Raw genomic sequence first — 19,563 nt, forward strand, 5'->3', positions numbered from 1 at the left:
AAATATTTTAAAGAATTTTGCGTATGCTTTTGCTTTGGGATCTTGGTGAGCTTTTAAAATGACAGGGTGAAAAATATATGACACGACCTGCATCATGAGAAGCTATATTTATGTTTTAGATGGTTTGTACTTCTACAAGAACAGATTGTTCTGTAAGATGTCACAAAATGACCTGTGTTTTCACAAGACTGCGTGTCTCTGTGTGATAATCTGACTCCATCTGCACTGGCAAACTAAGAAAATGACGACCTGATTTCTACAATAATCACAAAATAAAGCGTGCTAGAAAGGGGGGCGGGTAGTTCATTGGCACCTCTGGAACTGATCAATTGATTTATGTCACTCACCTTGGACCCCTGTGATCTCCTCTGGCCCTGTGCTTCTCCCCTGATCTTCTGTGGCTGAAGCTCTCTGGGCAACCAGATCTGCTCTGCAGGAGTGATGGTGGGGAATCCACCTGGGGAGTTCACACTTTTAACCTCTGAACCAGGAAAAGGGCCCAAAGGGGGTGACTCATCCAGGAAAGCAGACCAGGGCCTTTGCTGAGTTGGGATGCGTTCCCCATGATCGAGGAGCTGTTCTGGACTGTGTTTGTTGGCGTGTTTTCTAGAGTCAGCCTTAGGCTGGTCCACAGACATCTCAGCTGACCGCAGCTCCCAGGGGTCCTGAGGAGGCGTCGTCCATACTGGGTTTGAGAAACCTACTGAAGTCTGTGATGGTATCTTCCAGCTAACGTCACTTTCAGATGTAGGCTGTAATTTACCCCCAAAGTCAGCATTTAGTCCCTGCATTCCCATTGAAGGAAACAAGTCATTATTAGAGGAGAGCTGAGCTTGAGATGTAAAGGAGTCTATGTCAAGAATGTTAGGCTTGTAAGGCTCCTTCCAGCGGGTTGCAGCGTCGCTGCATTGAGAAGTAGACTTAGACACTGGTTCATTTCTGAGCACAGAGTCCAGATCAAGAACTTTGGGTTTCAGATGTGATGGCTCCAACTTTAGCCTCTCTTGCTCCTCTTTTTTCTGCTTCTCTTTTAGTCGCTGTCTCTCTGCTTCTTGTTGCTTGGCTATGACTCTCATCCGTTCTGCCTCCTCCCTTTCCATCTTTTCCCTCAGTCTGTGTTTCTCAAACTCCTGAAATTGTTGTCTTTCCCTCTCTGCCTGCTTTTGCTTTTCATACTCCAAGAGCTGTAATCTTTCCAGCTCTTTGAGTCTCTCTACATCCTCCTTCCTCTTCCTTTCCTTCTCCAGTTCCTGTTGTCTCAGCCTCTGGTTTTCTAATTCCTGTCGCTCAATGTCTAGTTGCCTCTGTTTCTCAAGCTCCTGAAATTGTTGTCTTTCCCTCTCTGCCTGCTTTTGCTTTTCAAATTCCAGGAGCTGTAATCTTTCCAGCTCTTTAAGTCTCTCTACATCCTCCTTCTTCAGTTCCTGTTGTCTCAGCCTCTGGTTTTCTAATTTCTGTCGCTCAATGTCTAGTTGCCTCAGTTTTTCGAGCTCCTGAAGTTGTTGTCTTTCCCTCTCCGCCTGTTTTTGCTTTTCAAACTCCAGGAGCTGTAATCTCTCAAGCTCTTTAAGTCTCTCTACATCCTCCTTCCTCTTCCTTTCCTTCTCCAGTTCCTGTTGTCTCAGCCTCTGGTTTTCTAATTTCTGTCGCTCAATGTCTAGTTGCCTCAGTTTTTCGAGCTCCTGAAGTTGTCTTTCCCTCTCTGCCTGTTTTTGCTTTTCAAACTCCAAGAGCTGTAATCTCTCAAGCTCTTTAACTCTCTCTACATCCTCCTTCTTCAGTTCCTGTTGTCTCAGCCTCTGGTTTTCTAATTTCTGTCGCTCAATGTCTAGTTGCCTCAGTTTTTCGAGCTCCTGAAGTTGTTGTCTTTCCCTCTCTGCCTGCTTTTGCTTTTCATATTCAAGGAGCTGTAATCTTTCCAGCTCTTTAAGCCTCTCTACATCCTCCTTCCTCTTCCTTTCCTTCTCCAGTTCCTGTTGCTCATTGTCTAGCCGTCTCTGCATCTCCCTTTCTAAATCTTGTTGTCTCCGTTTCTCCTGCTCCCTCTGTATCTCTTTCTGACGCTCCTTCTCCATCTCCTTTTCTCTTTCCCGCTCTTTTTCAAGCTCTTTTATTCTTAACATTTCTTGCTCTAATGCGATCCGTCTCATCTTGTCTGCCTCTTCTTTTTCCTTTTTTTCTTTTAGCTGCTGCATTTCCTTTTCTTTCTGCTTCTGTCTTTGAAGCTCCAGGAGCTGCAGTCGCTCCGACTGTTTTAGCCGCTCTTCCTCCTTTTGTTTTTGCTGTTCCTTTTCACGCTGTCTCTCCTTTTGTCTCTCTAGTTCTCGCCTTTTTTCCTTCTCAAGTTTCCATTGCTTCTCTCTTTCAAGTCTCTGTTTCTCCTCAAATTCTTGTTTCTCCTTTTCAAACGACTTATGTCTTTGCCTTTCAAATTCTCTTTGCATCTCCCACTCTTTCATTCGTGTAAATTCTAAATGTGCTTGTTTCTCCATTTCCAGCTGTGTCTGTTTTTCACCTTCAGTTTCTTTTATCTTAGTCCTGTGCCTTTCTTTCTCCTTCCTTTGCTCCCTTTTCTTTTCAGCTTCTAGCCTTTCCTCTTTACTCTGTCCATCTGAGGCTAAACTGCTCTCCCTGGGTGACCTGTGGCTTCTGATCATCAAATCTTTAAATTGCTCTTGCGATAGAGTTGTTTTTCCAAAAGGATCATCATTTAAAGACGGGCTCCCCCTTACTGGAAGACTCTTCCCTTGAGGGCCACTAAGGAGAGAAATCCCTAAGAAGTCATCAAAGGGGCTAGTCATGTCCCCAGCGTTTGTCCCTGCACCCCCAAGAGAAACTGACTCCTGCATTTGTCCGGTTAAAGCAAAGTAGGTTGCCTTGGGTTTTGCCATTTCGTCTGCCTGCAGCATCTTCAAGCGTTTAGGTGCTGCAGACACTTCTTCCTGTTCTGCCGCTCTTTGTCTCTCCTTGTCTTTATCTAAAGCCACTTGTCCTTCCCTTTGTGATTCCTTTAGCATCCCTGTCTCCATATCTACGTCTTGGTCGAGACCTGTAGTGGTCCACTTCTGTAAGGCTCCTATCCTCAGATATCGTGTCTGTGTTTGAGGCATCAAAGGTGCCAAAGGTGGCTGTTCTTGTGCAGGACTGGTCCATTCTGGAAGAAGCCTGCTCCCATCTGAGCGTCTGGAACGGAGGGTCATGGCTTTATCCTCCCACTGAGCTGATGGGACGCTCACACTCACCGCCCGACTCTTTTCGACAGCCTGCACTGTGTCAAAGGCATGTAATACGGGTTGAAAACATGATGGCGATAAAGGCTGGCTGTAGTTAGCGGCGACTGAAGCCCCGTTATTTTCAGTAACTGTTCTATCAAACGGAGGCGTGCTGCTGAGCAAATCCTTGGCCGTGTCAACAGATGAGCCGTCATCCATCAACACCACGCTGTGCCTCTCCACGACATTATCAAACAAGGATGCTCGCACCGTTTGGACTCCACTGCCTGCACCAGTTTCCTTGGAAACAGCAACAAACGGCTGTCCTGCTTCAGGCGTGGAGACCTTTTTGAGCTGCTCTTGGGAATCTTTTAAATCCAAAAATGTCTTCTGGTCACTGGGAGTGATAGCTGATTCTTCAGCCTGGGAAAATTAAGAGATATACTGAGAATTCATAAGTTGCAGAAGCATGCTCACAACTGATAAGCTATTACAGAATTTCTTTCAGCTGGACTCTTCTGAAGGAAATAAAAGCTTTTTTAAAAAGTTATGAATTTAGGTACCATTTACTGCTATAAAACCATAAGTCAGAATAAATGCGACTTGGCAATGGAACATTCAACAATACAGCACACAGAGGAGTTCAAGAGAACAAATGGCAGGGCACAAACGGCATCCTCTTGTTCTACGTAGGGCTCAGTGGGTGTGGTGCAGAGGTGGTAATCAAAGTCTCTCGGCATTGACCTTCCTATTTGATCTCTTCTTTGTGCGTTTCATAACTGGCAGTCACAGGGGATGTTTAATGTCTCAGCAGTATTAGGTTTCACAGCTTTGCATGTCTATGGCAGCAATTCATTTTACTGTAATGTCCTATTTCTTTGAAAGCGATTTCCTCATGAATGCAGAGGCGCTTTGGTCCACTGGAAATGCAAGTGCTTTTCAACAGGTAAATAAAGATGAATTTCCCAGTTGTGTATACAGTTATAGAGTACCTATAGCTTTAAAGCATGAGTTGAATTTGTGTCTCCCTACTGCGTCAGAGGCTTCACCTCTATTTGCACACTGCTCATTCTCCTATGCTTCTTTTGTATTCTCCGTCTTTATGTTATATTGCATGGGTTTCAATCAAACAGGAAATGGTAACAAACACGCTAAAATCAAACTCTGCTGAGCAACACCGTATGAAAAACTTTCCAAGCACCACACGGCGACACAGTTTCTCATTGTTACCCTCATTTGCCTGTTAAACACAGACCGAGCCCAACAGAAACCAGTTCCTACAAAGCTCACGCCCTCTCTTACCCTCTTCTGAGGATCTTTGCTGATGTAATGACGGTCCTCTGCCTCAGTGAGGGAAACGGGGTCAGGTGACCTCTCGGCTGAAAACCTATTGAACATACATCACACAAGACAAAAGCCATGCGTGACAGTGGAACACAGAACAAAAAGCAAAGCACGTGGACAGTATGAGCAGCTCTTACCTTTTGGTTAGGTCGAGGGGCAAGGGACGGGGCTTCAGTGCTGGTTTAAGGACAGGGCTCTGAGTCGGTGTTGTATCCTCTGTCAGCTGCTTGATGAGCTGTTTAACGCCGACTGCTGGTTCACCTTCAGGGGGTGGCTGCAACGGAGAACGAAGATCTGAACCATGGCCGGCGGCAGCTACCCCAGGAGAAGACGGCAAATCGAGCAAAAGACTTATTCGGGACTTGACGCTAACCCTGCGCTTGTCTTCGTCGGTCTCTTTTGCAGCCATTTCTTCTTTGTTTTTGTTGCTTTGGTCTGAGAGGATAGGACTACAGACATCATCAGTACTTTGTGGTAGTGCTTTTCCCTCTGGAGTGTTGTCTACTGTATTTGCTTCAGGAAATTTCCGGTGCAGTGAAAGACCAATAGACCCAAATTTGGAAGTGAGATCAGCTGAAAGGGGTCGTCTCCCAGCCGAGCGAGGAGCAGGAACCGGGGACTCCGTCTTCGTTGCACTGCCGGGGAAAATGGCTGATACAGGTCTGGGCTTGGAGCCTCTGGGATGTGGTCGCAGAGGCACAGATGTTTCAGGCGGAGCCTTTTCTTTCCCTTCATTTTCTTGCCCTGCATCAAGAAGAAAGCCCATGGACTTTGCTCTAGTAAGGGAGGCTCCGACTTTACCTTGTGCATTGTGGCCTTTTTCGTCTTCTTTTTTAGTGGTTCCAGACCACTCTGCTGCTGGTAGTTTTTTAAAGCTTGATGTTGAGGGTTTCTGCCTCTGTGCTGGCACAGGAGGAGGGGTGGGTCTGCTAGGGCCTCCAGTGTCATGCGGAGGAGCTGGTTTAAATGGCTGGGCTACTAGCTTTGTTGTCTGTCCAGTGTTCAACTTAGTGGGGGATCGAAAGGAGGTAGAGGCAGGACGGTTGGGGTTGGTTAAAAGTGGTCTGGGTTTGCTGCTGGAAACCGGCTGCTGTGGTTTTGGATTGCTTGGAAGCTCTGGTTTGTATCCAACAAGGCGAGTGGACTCAGGTCGGGGTTTAGTTTGAGGCTTTGGGGCAAGTATGGGCTTAATTGTGGGATTTTTCTCCACAGAAAAAGGTTTGGGAGTAAGTCGCGGCTTGGCGCTTGGGGCAGGCTTGTTTGGTTCAGCTGCGATGAGCTGCGGCTGACTGACAGACGGGATGTCAATGAGGCTGTTATTGCTGGAGTCTGTCAGGGGAGTCAGGTGATGTCGTCCTCCTGCCACTGTCCTTCCTACCTCCGTAGTCTGAACCTCCACCTGAGCAGCCATCCTGTTGAACAACACCTTTCGTTAAGCATAAAGATAAAATACCCCATCAGAGAGGAAATAAAAACTATTACTTACTGAGATCCTCAACAAAAAAGTACCTAAACAAAATCTAAAAATGTGAGGATTTAAACAATCCCCTAATCTAGCCGTTACTGTAAACTTGGGAGTGCCTGATATTACATCACAAGTTTATTGTTCAAAAGTCTTGAGTCATCTTTATTTAAAGTTTTCTATGAAAACAATTGAAGTCATTTATTGAAATGTAAAAACAACAACAACAACAAAAAAAAAACAGGCTTTCTCTCAAGCTTTCTTGTAATTTCTTATAAATCTTCAGAAACAGTTCTCCAGGTTTCTTGAAGGACATTCAAAGCTCGTCTTTGGATTTCGGCTGCATTTTGTTCTGTTCTCCATCGAGAGGATTTGACACTGCTTCAATAATGTTGAAGTCTGGGCTCTGGGGAGGCCAATGCATGACTGATAGAAAAACCCAAAGTAGAACACTATCCAGAAGCGGTGTGTTTGGGATCACTATCATGCTGAAAATCAGGTTTGTTGCCAAGCTGTCTGACATGTGAAGACACAAAACTGGTTCATATGCGTTACGGGCAGCTTTTGTTACTCTTAAATGATTCATAGGTCAGTGCTGATGCTTAGCAAAAAAAAAATTGAGGAAATCATTCTTTTGAAAATACAAAGCACTAGACTGAAAATTAGTGAAAAAGCAGCCAAAGTCCAAAGAACAACTTTGAAATACCTTAAACAAAAACTACTGCTTTAAAAACAATAAAAAAAATAAAGTCTAACTCATTGCAAGCAAAATCTAAAGAACTGATGAGTGGCTCAAGACTTTTGCACAGTAATGTATATTATTTCGCCAAAGGTTATTGATTGTTAGGTTAAAGCCGGACATATTTAGTGCTAAAAAAGGGCGGACACCAATAAAAGGTGAGTGTTTGTCTTGTACATTTACATGACACAGGTCATTTAATAATGGCGTAGCACACAGCAGCACAGGTGGGACTAATAACATCAACTTTGATTCATTCACGCTTCCATGAGCCCAAAAGCAGTGTTCCTGTGCCTGGGCTTTTTCTGCAGTGACATATGAAAATGCCTGATGTGAAAAAAGCAGCAGCCGTGTCAGAGAAAAGTTACAACATATTTCCAATGCGTATTTAAATGTGTTTTATTGTATTTTAAGACACATTAAACATTCGTTTATCTACTTAAAGTTTTGATTTAAATGTTTTAATGTTACTTGTACTTAAAACCTGTAACTTGCACAATTGTTGCCTTTGTTTGACCTGTTGGTCGACTCTAACAACTGACATTAGCATTATCTCCTTGGCTGTCGTTATCAGTGCAATCAAACTAGCTTGTAAAATGTGTGTGACTAAGTTGAGATACTGGTGTAGTGGTGATCAGGACTGCATACTTTTCATGTGGCAACTGACACAAGGAGGAACTGGAAAACTGTACAATGTCATTGTTTTTTGCTTCAGGTTTTAACACATGCACTTCATTCTTAGACAGTAAATGGGAGATTCCAGTGCAAACTCACACCAGACCACCATCCATCAAACATTCAGCTCCACCCCTAATGAACTTCTGCATGTCTATTTTGAAATGCTTATTCAGTCAAAAGGAGGTTTAGTGATAAATATGAGATGACTAAAGATCAACTTACTAATCTCTGACACAGGATGCTGGTAAACAGCTTTATCTGTTGTTATAAAGCGATAATGAAGATAGAAAAGAACACAAAGGCCCTTTAAGAAACTCCTTCTCCACATCTGATAATGCTTTCCACGTGTTGTGCAGTTACTCTACTATGCAGAAACTGAATTTTCTTTTTATATAAATAATGGCACGCTTGATCAAAATCCTGAATATAATATCCTACCTGACCAGATGTCAACCGTCTGCTGTAGAGCTCGAGCTTCTCTTGTAACCGAGTCGTGATGTCATATCACACGGGAGGAAGGAGTCGAAGGAGCCTAAGAGATGCACACTTTGCGTCATCAAAGCAGACAGGCTGTTCGCTAGTTAAGACTGTCGTGCTGAAGGCTACGGTAGAGAAATCACAGCAGGGATACAACAGGGCGGTCCGAATGCGTTGCTGTGGTGTTCTCACGCCTTCAAAAAGCAGCAAATAGATGGTATGTTTTCACTGACAGACTTCAGTAAACACAGGCACACCCATATATATTTAGTGCTAGTGGCCTAAGTCCAGACATATAACAACCTGCACAACAAAAGTCATCAACTCTGCTCTCGTATATGCTTGTTATTTCCCGTTCTTATATTTGCATTATGTCCTCGATCAGTACAAGCACGCCATCGCCAACGCAGTCCTCACACTACTGCATCTAAATGCCTTCAATCGGCAAATGTTGGAAGTATAAACATTGCTGTTTGGTGTCCTTTTCTGTGCCAGTCACGTCTTTACATGATCGCCCCTGTCGTTGTGCGTCCCAAATACTCAGTGGGTAAGTCCATGATTCATAAAAGAAAAAGAAAAAACAATATACAAACATAAAAACTGGACAGACAAGGAAGCAGAGCCACGAAGGCTTGCGCTTGACTAACAGAGGCTGTTGAAAATGCTGAAAACGTGAACTTTAGATAGTGGCAGGAAACACCTTCGCTGAGATGGAATGCCAAACATCCACTGTGATGGTGGGACGAGCAGCACAGCGGGGATTAAGGAGCCGTCTGCCTTATATAGGCTTAGACACACCACCGAGTATCCTACGCCCGACTCATTACTGCAAGCCTCACATGACAATTGAAAAGAGCATTTCTTCAAGCCGGAGATGTTAAATAGTCAACTTTGAAGAGATCCTGCGAATGTTAGAGACATATTTCAGAGTATACATGCAGTACAGTGGGGCACAGGGCAAGGAGGCATGTTGTTTTGTTTTAGCCCTGACTCACTTACTGTCTTTAACTTTTTAAAGACAATGAGTCCATAACCCGGCTAAGCCAGTTATGCAGAGGAAATTTCCTTACGCAGACAACAGAACAACTAAAAGAAGATAAGCATTACTGCAATTTAGTTCTCACCTATGGTCAAGTCACATAAAATATACATCACAATCCACAGGCTTTCACTGGACTTGAACAGTGAAATATGCGATACTGTTCTCTAAGACTTTATACTGAGTTTAGCCTGGCTGTAATATTTTGCTGTATTATTATGGACATAATGTAGTAGGCTCAGGTTTTTAGGTGATCTTGACATTTAAAAGCAACTTACAACAGTGAAGCAGGTAACCACAGTTTTATATCACAGTAAACCATAACCCAGATTTAATGTGGACCTACTGGATGCTACAGAAAACCAAGCATCCCAACCACTTACACACACACACACACAATGATACAACTAAATCTAAACAACAATGCTAACAAATGAGCTTTCTAAGTTTGGTAGTTTTCCATCTCAGCAACAAGTGTTAGTGCTTCCTCATGTCGTGTCCGCTCACCTAAATTACCTCGACAGTGCCCGGTCCAGTTTAGCGACAGATACGAGTTGGCTTGCTCCCAACAGCAGGGAGGCACATTTAACGTACAGAAGGAGAACGGAAAAAAAACAAGTGTGCAGACGCATTGAACGAGCGTGTTGCATTCAGCTGTTTGGGAATTCCCACAGACTTCAAACAAGAGGGAAGACAAACGCTTAAGCAGCTCGCTGGCTAGCAACCGTAAGCTAACAACTCAAGAAGCTGGACTCACAAAATGGAAACACTGTCTGAACCTGTGTTTCGCTGCCTGTTTGATCCCAACTACAGACAACTTACCAAACCATAAAGTCACCTTTCCCTCCACGCTTGTCGAAACAACTTCTAACACAGTGTATCCCGCCAACTTAACGGAAAAATTACGAGTCGTGTCAGTTGGTTAGCAGAGCAGCTAACTTAGCTGGTTTACTTAGCTAGCCAACTGGCTGGTTGGCTATCCCGTCTCAGGTTGCAGTATTGTTGACAGGGATAGACTAGACAGGCAACTAGCCGCCTGAGTACTTTCAGCACAATCCAGCTCCACATAGCACTTCCGGCTATTGCTTTCAAAATAAAGTGCAACTAAAACATAAAATAGGATTTTGCTACATAAACTTGTGTCGTTCTAGTAAGAGATAATGACAGTTTGTGCATACAGTATACAAACACTAAGGAATCATTTTTGCTATATAGCACAACTCATCAGGTGTATCGCATACATACACACACACACACATATATATGCATTACTTCAACTTCCGGGATGAATGTGGATAACTTAACGTCCTTTAACTGGATACGAACCTGAGTATAGGATGTGCTCGGGCAAATATTATTCCACCCCATCTTTATGGCATTAATTACCCATTCCCATGTTTAAAAGCACAAACCATCAGTTTGTTTGTTTTTTTAAAGGCTGGCTGGCTATTTTCTGTTTGAATGGCGACACCTATTTAAATAAAGAAATCTGCATAATTCATGAACTTCAGATGCATTAATTTGATCTCAGACTACATTCTTAACCAAGCTTTGACTGCACAGTCAGTATACAAAAACAGTGTCTGAAATAACTTACATTTTATTACACAGATCAGGTGGACTAAGACTGCCCTCTTGTGGAGAAAAAAGTGCTGCGTTACTAAGATCGTGTGAACTGACCTAATTTGATAGTCACCTTCAAAGTTTCACTTTGCCAGACATGTGTAAAGAAGTGTAGCAAACAACCTGTTCTTTGATTGTGCATCTTTTTTATTATTATTTGCAACAGACTAGTTATGCTTACCAGTCTATAAACTTGCACAAAATTAAAGGTGAATTAAACCCTCAGGGGAAAAAAAATAAAAATAAAAAATCAAATACACTTGTTCTCATTTCACCAGCACTCATTAAGCCAGTAATTCTCTAACTTCACACATTTCCAACACTGAAATAAAAGTTGGGGAAATAATGTTAAAAGTGAGTAAACATCCTACAACAGAAGATGAAATTAAGAAGAAACTGAATGACAAGAAAAGTGCTATTCATGTTTATCCAGGCAGAATATATCAAGAGTCCTGTTGAATCTACAGAACTAATATCTTTTACACAATACTGTGTTTTCACTTCCTGACATTAGAACTTAATGTGTAGGCATAATGTTGGCATTACCAAATACTAGGGCTTTGACTCTGGCAAGCCAACAAATCTATACATATGAAGAGCTAGCCCAAGACTGACCTGTGATAAACACTGAAAGATTTACTCACTTGCTGCCTTCTGTATTGAAGTTCCAGACTGATCATGTGTAGGTGCTGAGTATCCTGGAAAGTTTTAAAGGTGTAACGTACCTGCAGCTGGCTGACTGCTATTCTAGTATGAAGCACCCTCAAATTACCCTGTCTATATTAGTAATGGGTCTAATGGCTTGCACATGCATGCATCTTGGGTACACGTTGCACTCTTAGCACCCCATGTGTGAACACACATACTGAGGCAGCCAACTTGTGATTGGATCACCAAAAACACATGTTAATGCCATGAACAAGGACAAAGACGCAACACTATGGGGCAGTTTCCTACAATAGACCCCATGATGCACTCAAGTACATGGAACTTACATAAGCCTGAAGCATGTGTAATACTTAGAATGTTAACTGAAATGGACTCATAAGGCTTTCATTGTGACACGAGCATGATGGTGCAAAGCTTTGGCCTTGTTGTACAACAGAAATGCAAGTTAAACTGATGGAAAGACAAACAGCTCGAACAGGTGATGAAGCCAGTGGAACAACGTTTGAAGCAGCATGAACTCAAATCCTTTTCCATAGCTTATAGTTCCAGAAAGATCTGCGCGAAACTGAAAACACAAGCAGTGGGGGAGAAACAATATGATTAAATGAACTTCAGTGTTGTCTACTTTGTGTGAACCATGGATGTGCTGAACAGAAGCTTCTGCTTTTTCTTCTTCTTTTTTCCTCCTTTTTCATCTGAAAGAGAAAAAGTCCCAGACGGGAGTGAGCGTGTGATCGTCTCTGAACAAACAACGAGTCTAGACAGAAATATCAGGCTTCGGCTAAGTAGATGCGAGGGATCAGAGGTTCCTGACCTGGTTCAACCACAGGTTGTTGAGAAGAAACTGGACCACTGTCCAACTGCATAAGTGCCTTCCCTAAAGCCTGACTGAAGGAGTTCTGAAAGTTGGGCACTGGGACGCGGTCTGAGCCGTCGCTCTCGCCGTCGCTGTCCGCTGCTGGGGGAGCGAGCAGCTTATCTGCGTGGTACAAGGCACAACATTGAGTTCAGGAAGCTTCTGGGTGTTGCAGTTCCAAAAACTGGTTTTACCAGAAATGCACAATAACACACAAAGCTCTGCTTATTTTCACCCACTCGGTACGTGCAATTTGTAACAACTGATATAACCACATAGACAGGAAGCACAAACAGAAATGATGAGGCTGGGGTTTTATTCTGAGCCAAGGTTCAATATATCAGAATTTTACTCCTATGACAAGTTGGGTTTAAATAAAGTAGCAAAAACTGTGTGACTCTATTATTCCACCTTGTAAGCGGATGTACGCAGGGTATATTATCTGGCTCTTTGCTCAAGTATTATCAGTTTATGAAGCAGAATAAAACTGCTCCCCATAATTACAAGCTTACTGCTGTAGCTACTATCACGAGCCAACCAGGCACCTCTAATCAATTTCATTTTAACAGGAGTTGGCATTTTAACTGTGAGACTTCACATTATTCACATTTACAGCTTAACTGTAACAAACAAGGCACCATAACATCTACACTCCTGCATTACCTTTCTTTGGAGTGATCCTGGGCCCAGCATCAGCTCTTGCTTTCCCATCTCTCAGCATCTACACAGGAAACTCTTATTAAAGCACTGCTGAGCTATGCCAACCACTTAAGTCACAAAGAATACTGTTCCCACACACACCTGTGCAAAGGACATGCAGTGGGACTCATCCTCCACACTACCCACGACAGGTGACGGCGTATTCAGACTTGGGAATTTCATTCCATCTGAATTGACAGACGTTTAAAAAAAGAAAAAGAAAAAAATTATGTGTGTCATGGCGTTTATCACCAAAAGCCACACAGGCAGCTGACAGGAGGAAACTCTTATCAAAAAAGGCAGATGGAAGGGGTGATCTTACCAGAGGAAGGGCTGCTGCTGAGGGGCGAAGGAGGCGCAAAGGTGAAGTCAGGCTGGATCGGGGGGCTGCCGTTGTGAGGTGGCGAGCCGAATGCTGGGAAATGCTGAAGGTTCTCCAGCCCAATATGCACCTCAGGATCTGGGGAATGAAAATGCAAGAACTATGGACCTCAATTTCAAAATATGAGGTATATAAAGGTGTAATTTTCAGGTATACTTACATTTACCCTGCTTCTTGTTCTCCTCAATCTCAATTCGCTTCTCTCTGCGTTTCTCATCTCTCGCCTTCTTCTGCCTCAGCCGTTTTCTTTTCTCCAAGTCATCTAAAGGTTTAAAGGACAATTTATTTCATCTGAGAAACCTTTACAGTAAAACCCTTAAAAAACGTTTTAAGTGTTCTAACCTGCAAACATGTCCAGAGTTTCCTGGGACAGGACTGGTGGTTGCAGTGCTAGCTCACAGATGCTGAACTCGCACGTGAGTGGCAGATGAGCCAGATAGCGATGCCGGCGGCGGATCTCCTGCAAGAAGGAAAGGGGGATAAATAAACTAGATGTGTCGACGTAAATTAAAACTACATTAAACAACAACGTCACAGTCTTTTGTTTGCTGACCTCTGTGACTGTCTGCCCCACTATCTCCACCACTGTGGCGGTGATGGATTCAGGACTGGCCTCCAAGCTGCCGTATTCACGTAGCAGGCAGCGCACGTTCACGGGATGCAGGAACATCTGCTGGCAGTCGTCAGCTTGATGGAGAAAAATGGAAAGCAGGAAAAAAATAGGGATGAGGAAATTTTACATATTACGGCAGGAATTTTATCCTGGGTAGATGGGTGGAGCAGAGGATCGCCAACCTTGGTAGAAATAGTAATAAGGTCCGGGCACCACACTGGCTGAGGGCCGGCCTGTCTCTGCCTGGATGGCTGGGCTCTCCTCTTCGAGCTGGAGCCCTGAGGTGGAATCCCCTGTAGCTGCAGGAGGCTCCTCCAGCACGCTCTCTAGAATGGCTTCGGGAAAGCCTGGCAGCTCTGCATCAGCATCTTCCGGAAACTCTGCCACCTCGTCATCAAATGCTGAGGCGTACTGCAGCACGGGCTAAAGATGAAACAAGACAGAGGCGATAAAAAACCATAAGCAGGAGCATGCAAACAGGATACATTTGATCCCATCACCAGAGATACAACAATGTGAAAAAGGGTAAAGAAGGTTTAGACTCACCTTGGCACTGCTGATGTTAGTCACCCCTTCTTCCACAGGAGAAGAAGGTTCTTTCATAGTCAGAGAGGACAAATCGAGGCTGTCTGCGCTCTCCTTCTGCTGCTCCAGAAGCTTTTCCTCTTGCTCCTAATCACAAACAGATAAAGACATCATCAGTTAACTGCTTATTTGGCTTCCTTAAACAAACAAAACAAAACACCCAAGAAAAACTGGATTTAGCGGCGTAGCAAAAAAACTTTTATTCATACAAATTAAATGCGCTTATTTCACTTTATTTTGTCTATTGCATTATTTATGTCTATGTTGCCAAAGATGTGCACGTAGCTTTACCTGTAAAAGACAAAGGGCGCTCTGGATGAAGCACCCTTGGGCGTCCTCTTCCTGGCTAAGCTGAGCCTGAAGAATTCCCTTCTCCTCTGCCACCAGGTTCAGGACCTGTGCCGGGGAGGTCAGCAGCAGCTTGGAATATGGACTCAAACATGCATCTATAAAATAAATGTGAACAGAGTTTAAAAATACTTTTAAAACTTATATGAAGTCTTATATGAATTTGAAAGTGAAAAACGATCTTGTCCGTAAAACTGGCACAGACTTGCCTCCAAAACGAACAGGCTCCTCCACCTTCACCCACTGAGAGCTAGGCAGGGCCACCAGAGCCCCCTTCTCTCTTCGCATCAAGCGCATGGTGATCTTGTCACCAGCCACATACTGTCTGGTCTCCATAGCAACCACACTGCAACAACACAAGCAAGTGGTTAAAAACCAAACAACCTGAAAAACCCTGTGCAAACTAAATTAACCTGTTTTAACCCTTTAAAATCGGTTGGAGCGGGCACGCTCTGTTTTGCGTAACTATTTTTAAATCCCGGTAGCTCTGCAACCACGTAAGCTAGCGCAATAATTTTTTTTGCATATGAAACCTGAGGAGTTGTACTTACATCTTATGCCATCAGCTTGTCCTCGGTCACAGTTTCCTTCCACATATAACTTTGCAAAAACTGCATAAACAGCACTCGCAGCAACAAAAACATAATATTCCAGAAACACGCTTTGCCGATCCGATCAGCTGTTCATAACACTTCCTACATTGGATTAGACGTCAGTGCGAACTATCGCATGTCCGCCATGACCTGCCCGAACCGGAAGTGACGTCATTTTCACGGAAATGTAGTTTTTTACCATCAGGGCCTCATGAGCCTATACTGGTGTTTTTAAAAGTTATGTTTGACTTTATGACTTTCTGTGTGGTTTCTGGGATGCTTAGGACTCATATTGCACTGCTGGAAATAGTTTATTTTGATGCATATGCTGCTTTTTTGCAAATTTGCACTATAATATTTATTTTCGTTTTTCCTGCAGTATATAAAAATTGGTGTATTTCAAAAATAAAACTATGAAGACACTCAAAATAAATTTCCTGTGGTGGGAAACTATTTTGTGCAACTTTTTTGTATTTACAGTTTTGAGGGATAAGCCTCTTAAATTTCTCTAACTAGAAATATATGTTAAAAAATAAAAACGATTTTCAATTTTTTTGTAGTTTATTGCACTTTTTTGCAATTTATGTAATTACTATGCACTTAATGCAGACATATTATTAAAATATGGGCTGTAATGGTTGTATTGATGTATAGCAACTTGAAATGCTCCCAAAAATGGCTCCACAGCATGTAAACATATAATATGAGCTCTGGCAGACTTGGTTCTATGGTCGGTCTTAAAGGGTTAATATCTCCATGTAGCAGGAGAACTTGTGAGGGCACAGGGCTCACAGGTGCAAGACGGGAACAGGTGGCTGTTTGTAAGCAAGCAGCAAAGAACTCATTTGTATATACTAAGAATTATGATGTCTAAATGAGCCATGGGGAGGGGAGTAACTCCTCTTCTCCTTTAGACAGATAGCAATGTTTTGCTTCCTTCTTATTTACCTCTTCAGGTCAGCTGTGTGCACTGCCTCATAGCAGATGGGGCACTTGGACCAGCTCTTGTCACTAAGAGACAGGTAGTGCAGCATGCACGGCCAGCAGAAGATGTGTCCACACCGTGTGATGCGGGCTGCCACAGGAGGGTACAGGCAGATGGGGCACGATGGCACCTCGTGGCTATAGATGCGCTGCAGAATGAGCAGAAATGGTTTGTCAAGACACATGCTTTCATTTGATTAAATATAGGTAGTTAAGTAAACACTTCCCCGTCAAAACGCGGAGGATAACTCACCACTTGTTGCACACAGTCCCAGTTGACCAGAGTGTCTGGATCAGTGAAGTGAGCCTTGTAATCCTGGTCATCAGTCACCACAAACTGACAACTGCAACACACACAAAGGTGAGACGAATCCCAAACATCGAGTCTCTGCATTCAGAATCATTTTCGTTTGGGAGGCCGCTTACTTGGCCTGCAGAAAAAGCTCCTTGTTGAAGGGCTTGTGCTTGTGGCCCCATTTGTTTCGACGGCCCCAACAGGAGTGGCCTCCGTCTCCGACGCCACCGTTACCTCCACGGGGTTCAAAAGTGAAGTTCAGCAGGTGGTTCAGGCTTATTTTTTTCGGTCCTGCCAACTGAGCCGGGCTGAACTCGGCCCGGCGCGTCTCTGCTACCTGGTGACACGAGGATTGATCGCAATTGACCAAATGAATGTCAACAAGCAACTGCTGAAGTTTTCTCACCGCTAAATGAGGTCAGTACAACATCAGCCTTTGGAAACACGCACCTCCTCACGTCGTCCTCCACCTGTAACTCCATACTGTCGTCCTCCACCTCTCTGAGGGGGTCTCTTGTCAAAATTCTTGCTTTTCTGTGAATTGGTGCGGCGAGGGCCGGGGAAACTGTCGGCTTTAGGAAAGGAGGGCTCACGCTTGCGGCTGTAACGCTTGGAGCCGCCATTATTTTTACCTTCTGAAATCCAAATAAAATTTTTTTTAAAAAAAGCCTTAGGGGGGAAACATTTATAAACATCACAATTCAAGCTGATTTGTAATGTGAAAGACCTGATGTCTAAAAACAGTAGATTAAGTCTCCTGTAATTGGGTCTGTAGGTAAAAACTAAGCCTTTTGCACATTTCCACCCCATATAAAGAAAGTGCAAATACAGTTTCTTACAGAGCTCAATGGTGTTTGTTTAGGGCACATCTTAATTCGTGTGTTTTGGATTTTCAGTGCATTTTTTTTCAGGATTCAGCAAACAAAATACCAGTTTTCATGCATCTGAAAACACACGCGTTTTGTGAAAACTATACAACTAAATATTTATTTACGTACATTAGTAGTTTGATTGGTAGCGGAAATGTGTCATCGTGTCATAAAAAATAAGTAAAACAATGCTGGATGGAAATATCGGGTACTTTTGTGACAGCTGGTGGGTCAAATGTTTTGACAGCTACGTCAGGTCCTTAGCCATACAAGGTAAACAACCTCTGCAGTACGGCTAGGCCCCAACAGGCCACAGGGCAATGTGTGTTTAGCTACAAGAGCACACAATGTGTTTGGCCACCTCATGTGATATTTATGCCGTTTCCTGATATGTGTTCACCTGTTTTGGGTTTAGTTTCGCCCGGTGCCGGGCCTGTGGAGCTGGAACGGGGCGGAACCTTGGTGCTGCTGCTGCTGTTGGGGTTTTTCTCCATGTTTGTCTCCGTGCAGTGAGCGGTGTTGAGGCCGAGCTCCGGGCAGAGAGCCGCCGAGCTCTCTAGCATAAAACGGAAAAACGGAGAAGGAAAGCGGGCTGCAGTGAGTGCGGGTCAGGCGACGAAGGCCCTGATTCATTTCTGTCAAACGCGGAGACCCCATCACGGCGACATCTTGACCATAAAACAAACCCGAGAAAAAATAAGAGACACGGTTTCGGCGTCTCAAATTATCGGAGCAGTTGGAAGTGAGGACGAAAAATCGTCACGCGGGGCCAAGACCCCCCGAATTTAGGATTTTTACTCGCTAAGGGAAACAATATGCCCTTAATAAGGCGATAAATGTTTTCCAAAAGCTGGAAAACCTAAAAATTCCGAGATTTTAGCCAAAAACATATATCCTGCAAAACGAGCTTGCACTAATGGCGACGGGTCGCCAGACAGGAACCTGAGAGACCCGGATGTTTCTTGTACTGCCTGCCGATTTGTTTAGTAGTGATGTGTCGGTCGCGAACGAAACGGCTCTTTAAGCCGCCTCTTTGAAGTGAACGACAAGAGTCGGCTCCTTATTGGGAGCCCTGGGTTTTTTTTTTCTTTCTCTCACCCTCTCTCTCGCCCTTTTTTCCGCTTCACTCCGCTTTGCGCTTGGAAGAGGGGGGAGGGGCGGTAGTTGCACTCGCAGTAGCACAGGAACAGAGCCGGAGGGAAAGAGAGCCAGGGACAACAACGTCACATTAGAAAGGTATAGTAATCATCCACAACTATTTTCATTTGCAGATGATAAAGGATTCAGAAAGTTTATTCATGCAGGCACATATGACAGAGAATATGCATGTTCTTTTTGTTTTCATATTTTAATTTATATTTAATTGTGTTGTGGTTTGCAGTGTTTTGTGTTGTTTCACTTTAAAAAATTTTAAAAGGAAAAAGCTGAAAATTTAAATAGTTAAAAGTTTAAAATGTAAATAGTTGGGTTTTGTATTATATGATTTATTTATTACATTTTATGTGGAGTGAATAAATAAAATTATATTTACGGAGGCCCCTAGAGACAAAGCACGTACAAACTCCAAAACACGTACAAAACACAATAGAAGTGCTCCAGGATGCTAGGCGCAGTGTTGAGCTTTTGTTACCTAGTGGCTACACAAGCCAGCAGGTACCAACGATTGGATTTGGTGTGTGGTAGTAACAGGTAAATGAACATTTTATTTTTTAATTATTTGAATATATATGAGTGCTTGTGTATAAATACACAAACAATACACATATGCTTTCAATTGTGTAATTTAAGTGATCTAGGTAGCTCTGTTTTGGAAATTCAGTTAATGCTAGAAATGTGTTTTGGAGTTTGTACTTGCTTTGGAGTTTGTACGTGCTTTGTCTCTAGGGGCCACCGTATATATTTATATATAAACATATATAAATAAAACCACAGGGTTTTTTTTACATTAGGAATTCATTTTGTGCACAATTTTATATTGTTGTTAATAATAAATTAATTAAAGCAACAAAACAACCTGAAGAGCCGGTTGGGAGCCAAAAGAAACGGCTCTTTTTAGTGAGTCGAGCCGAAAGAGCCAGTTCTCTAAAAAGATCCGG

The 19,563-nt window shown here is 43.3% G+C and overlaps 2 protein-coding genes across 8 annotated transcripts in view; both read right to left on the bottom strand.

The window, feature by feature from the left end:
* Positions 1 to 10,573, bottom strand: part of LOC146507395 (uncharacterized) — a 31,764-nt gene extending 21,191 nt beyond the window's left edge. The window contains exons 1-6 of one of the 7 annotated variants that reach the window (XM_085179328.1): positions 9,774 to 10,573; positions 4,694 to 5,968; positions 4,515 to 4,599; positions 1,941 to 3,635; positions 1,581 to 1,748; positions 348 to 1,199 (exon numbers count right to left, since the gene is read on the bottom strand). In XM_085179328.1, coding sequence (XP_085035454.1) covers positions 348 to 1,199; positions 1,581 to 1,748; positions 1,941 to 3,635; positions 4,515 to 4,599; positions 4,694 to 5,968; positions 9,774 to 9,781 — 4,083 coding nt within the window. In that variant the 5' untranslated portion in view covers positions 9,782 to 10,573. Of the gene's footprint in view, positions 1 to 347; positions 3,636 to 4,514; positions 4,600 to 4,693; positions 5,969 to 7,873 lie in introns of all 7 variants that reach the window. The other 6 variants (XM_085179327.1, XM_085179325.1, XM_085179326.1 and 3 more) reach the window with 6 other exon arrangements.
* A 127-nt stretch (positions 10,574 to 10,700) lies between these two features.
* rnf10 (ring finger protein 10) lies at positions 10,701 to 18,431 on the bottom strand. The gene is made up of 17 exons (XM_085179346.1): positions 17,868 to 18,431; positions 17,049 to 17,233; positions 16,730 to 16,935; positions 16,557 to 16,647; positions 16,268 to 16,452; positions 14,936 to 15,072; positions 14,670 to 14,824; positions 14,340 to 14,465; positions 13,976 to 14,216; positions 13,734 to 13,867; positions 13,523 to 13,640; positions 13,341 to 13,442; positions 13,121 to 13,258; positions 12,901 to 12,986; positions 12,763 to 12,820; positions 12,058 to 12,222; positions 10,701 to 11,938 (listed from the first exon to the last, which is right to left on the bottom strand). Exons 1-17 carry the CDS (start codon positions 18,028 to 18,030, stop codon positions 11,865 to 11,867), a joined length of 2,364 nt encoding a protein of 787 aa, XP_085035472.1. The 5' UTR covers positions 18,031 to 18,431; the 3' UTR covers positions 10,701 to 11,864.
* Between the last annotated feature and the right edge of the window lie 1,132 nt (positions 18,432 to 19,563).

Source organism: Neolamprologus multifasciatus, chromosome 12 (genome assembly GCF_963576455.1).
Source record: "Neolamprologus multifasciatus chromosome 12, fNeoMul1.2, whole genome shotgun sequence".
In the NCBI taxonomy this organism is placed as follows: domain Eukaryota; kingdom Metazoa; phylum Chordata; class Actinopteri; order Cichliformes; family Cichlidae; genus Neolamprologus; species Neolamprologus multifasciatus.

Excerpts from the sequence above, each read along its gene's own strand:
- rnf10 (XM_085179346.1), bottom strand. The coding sequence starts at position 18,030 with ATGCTAGAGAGCTCGGCGGCTCTCTGCCCGGAGCTCGGCCTCAACACC. Across the intron at positions 14,825-14,935 it reads GGAGCCTGTTCGTTTTGGAG|ATGCATGTTTGAGTCCATAT; the intron begins GCAAGTCTGTGC and ends TTTATTTTATAG. Across the intron at positions 14,466-14,669 it reads GCGCCCTTTGTCTTTTACAG|GAGCAAGAGGAAAAGCTTCT; the intron begins GTAAAGCTACGT and ends GTTTGTGATTAG.